This window comes from Eimeria maxima, genomic scaffold (assembly GCF_000499605.1).
Source record: "Eimeria maxima Weybridge genomic scaffold, Emw_scaff1025, whole genome shotgun sequence".
Classification (NCBI taxonomy): domain Eukaryota; phylum Apicomplexa; class Conoidasida; order Eucoccidiorida; family Eimeriidae; genus Eimeria; species Eimeria maxima.
In genome coordinates this window covers 10,665-12,722 of record NW_013564078.1, presented here as the reverse complement: position 1 = coordinate 12,722, position 2,058 = coordinate 10,665, and the positions used below count along the sequence as shown (strand labels likewise).

Sequence of the window (2,058 nt, the reverse complement as noted above, 5' to 3'; positions counted from 1 at the left end):
TATATATATATATATATATATATATATATATATATACTTACAATGCACCTGAGTCTTGTGAGGTTTTTATCTAAGACAACAACAGAAGCTCCAATGCCTGCAGCGGTTTTTGCAGCACTCAGTCCTACGACTCCTCCTCCTATGATAACAACTTTTCCGTGAGAAACCCCTGGGACTCCCCCGAGCAGAACACCTTTACCCCCACTATGAGCTGAGAGGAAATGCATGCCTTCTTGTACGGCCATGTGCCCTGCTACTTCAGACATAGGCTCTAACAGCGGCAAACGGCCTGCAGAATCCTCCACTCCCTCGTATGCTATGCATACTGCCTCGCATTGCAGCATAGCCTCCGTCAACTGACGACTCGAGGCAAAATGAAAGTAAGTAAACACCACCTGGCCAGACCGAATATGCACGAACTCGCTAGGAAGGGGCTCCTTCACCTAAAGACACACAGGAAAAAGACACAATGAAATGAGATATATAAATTTAATTCAAAAACAACAAGTCAATGCATCTGCTGCTTTGTTCCAAATGGATATTTCTTCCTTTGCTGTGCTGCTTCTATCTGTTTCGTGTGTTTCTGGGTTTGTGCGTGTGTGTCTGTGTGTGTGCTGGGTCCAGTTCGTAATGTCAAAGAGAAAAAAAGGAAAGAAGCTTAGATCAAAATAGTAACTGGAAAATGGCTCTAAAAGCGTCCAAGGAATTCTTAGTCGCTTTAGGAGAATGCACAGAAAAAGCCGAGACAGAGAAAGCAACAGATATGGAATGACATATCGTATGTTATATGTAATGAATGAATATACATATCGATGTAGTTTACCTTGACAATTAAATCGGATCTTGCGAATATTTCCTCAGCATGCTCAATAATCTGAGCTCCTACTGCTCTATATTGTTCGTCTGTTGCACCTGCCGCAAGGCCTGCATTTTTTTGAATCAAGACCGTGTGCTTAAATCGAACAAGTTCTGCAACGTCAGCAGGCAGTAACCCAACCCTCCCCTCCTGTGGTTTAATTTCCTTTGGACACCCGACGATCATTTTCAACAAATAGCTAGAGAGAAATGCAAACGGAAACTTATGGCGTCCTCGCTGGAGAGTGGAAAGGCAATACTATATGCGGTGTCAATAGGTCCTTCCGTCAGCCAAGTTTGCGTGGTTGCATTGGTTTACATTCGTTGTGGTGCATTGTGAGTGTTTAAAACATTGAAGAAGAAGACAAATATTTGTTTTGTGTGTTAGTTGCGGTATCATCAGCAGCACAAATGCAGAAAGCCAGCAAGCCGCGGTTGCGGGTAGTGTGTGAGTGACCATTGTGCAGTGCGGCAGGGTCAGTGCACTGCTGCGGAATGCATTCAATGATGAATATACGGAAAATGCCTCTAATAATAGTTACCTTTTCTAAAACTTGTGTATTTAGTTGGGATTTCAATTGGTTAGAGACGGCTTTATTGTCTTGTTTCTTCTGTTGGTCGCAAGCACCGATGTAACCGTTACATAGCGGCCGTAGTTCCAGGGCTCGCAGGAGTTACTTTTTCCTCCCTTTTTGAGGCCATATTAGCCCATTACTGCATTGGCTTAATGTTTATTAATTTTGGAAACTCGGAAATTGGTTTTGGAAGGCGTTATTCACCCTGTGCTGCTTCTGTTGCCCCTTCCTGTGTGTTCATGCATCGTCGATTCGTTTTAGCATTGGACACACAAAACGGAGAGAAGATAACTCTCAATGCCTCCATTAGAACAAACCCTCCCTGTTTTATCTTTTACAGTGATGGACTAATGGACTGAGTCGCGTTTCAGGTGTGTGGCTGTGGTGTGGTCTCACTGTCTCTATAATTGATATCGGATGTCAAAAGCAATGTTCATAAATATAACAATACGCAATGGCAGACCCATTGCCTTCCCGTTTATTAATGCTGTACTTTTACTATGGGTTTAATTGCCTCTATTACTGCCGTAGTTTTACTGTGAGTTCAGTTGTTCCGCGTATTCTTACCTTTTGCGTATTCCTACTTTTTTTGTCGTGTCCTCCTCACTATTGTCTCGTCTTTTTTCGT

At 42.8% G+C, this 2,058-nt stretch overlaps 1 protein-coding gene across 1 annotated transcript; it reads right to left on the bottom strand.

Annotated features, from left to right (window-relative positions):
- Positions 1-199: 199 nt before the first annotated feature.
- EMWEY_00047440 (alanine dehydrogenase, putative) lies at positions 200-1,042 on the bottom strand (the record flags this gene model as incomplete). Its single annotated transcript, XM_013479283.1, has 2 exons — positions 200-443; positions 824-1,042. Coding segments are annotated over 2 exons (463 nt in total), but the record flags the coding sequence as incomplete, so codon positions are not given.
- Positions 1,043-2,058: the final 1,016 nt, after the last annotated feature.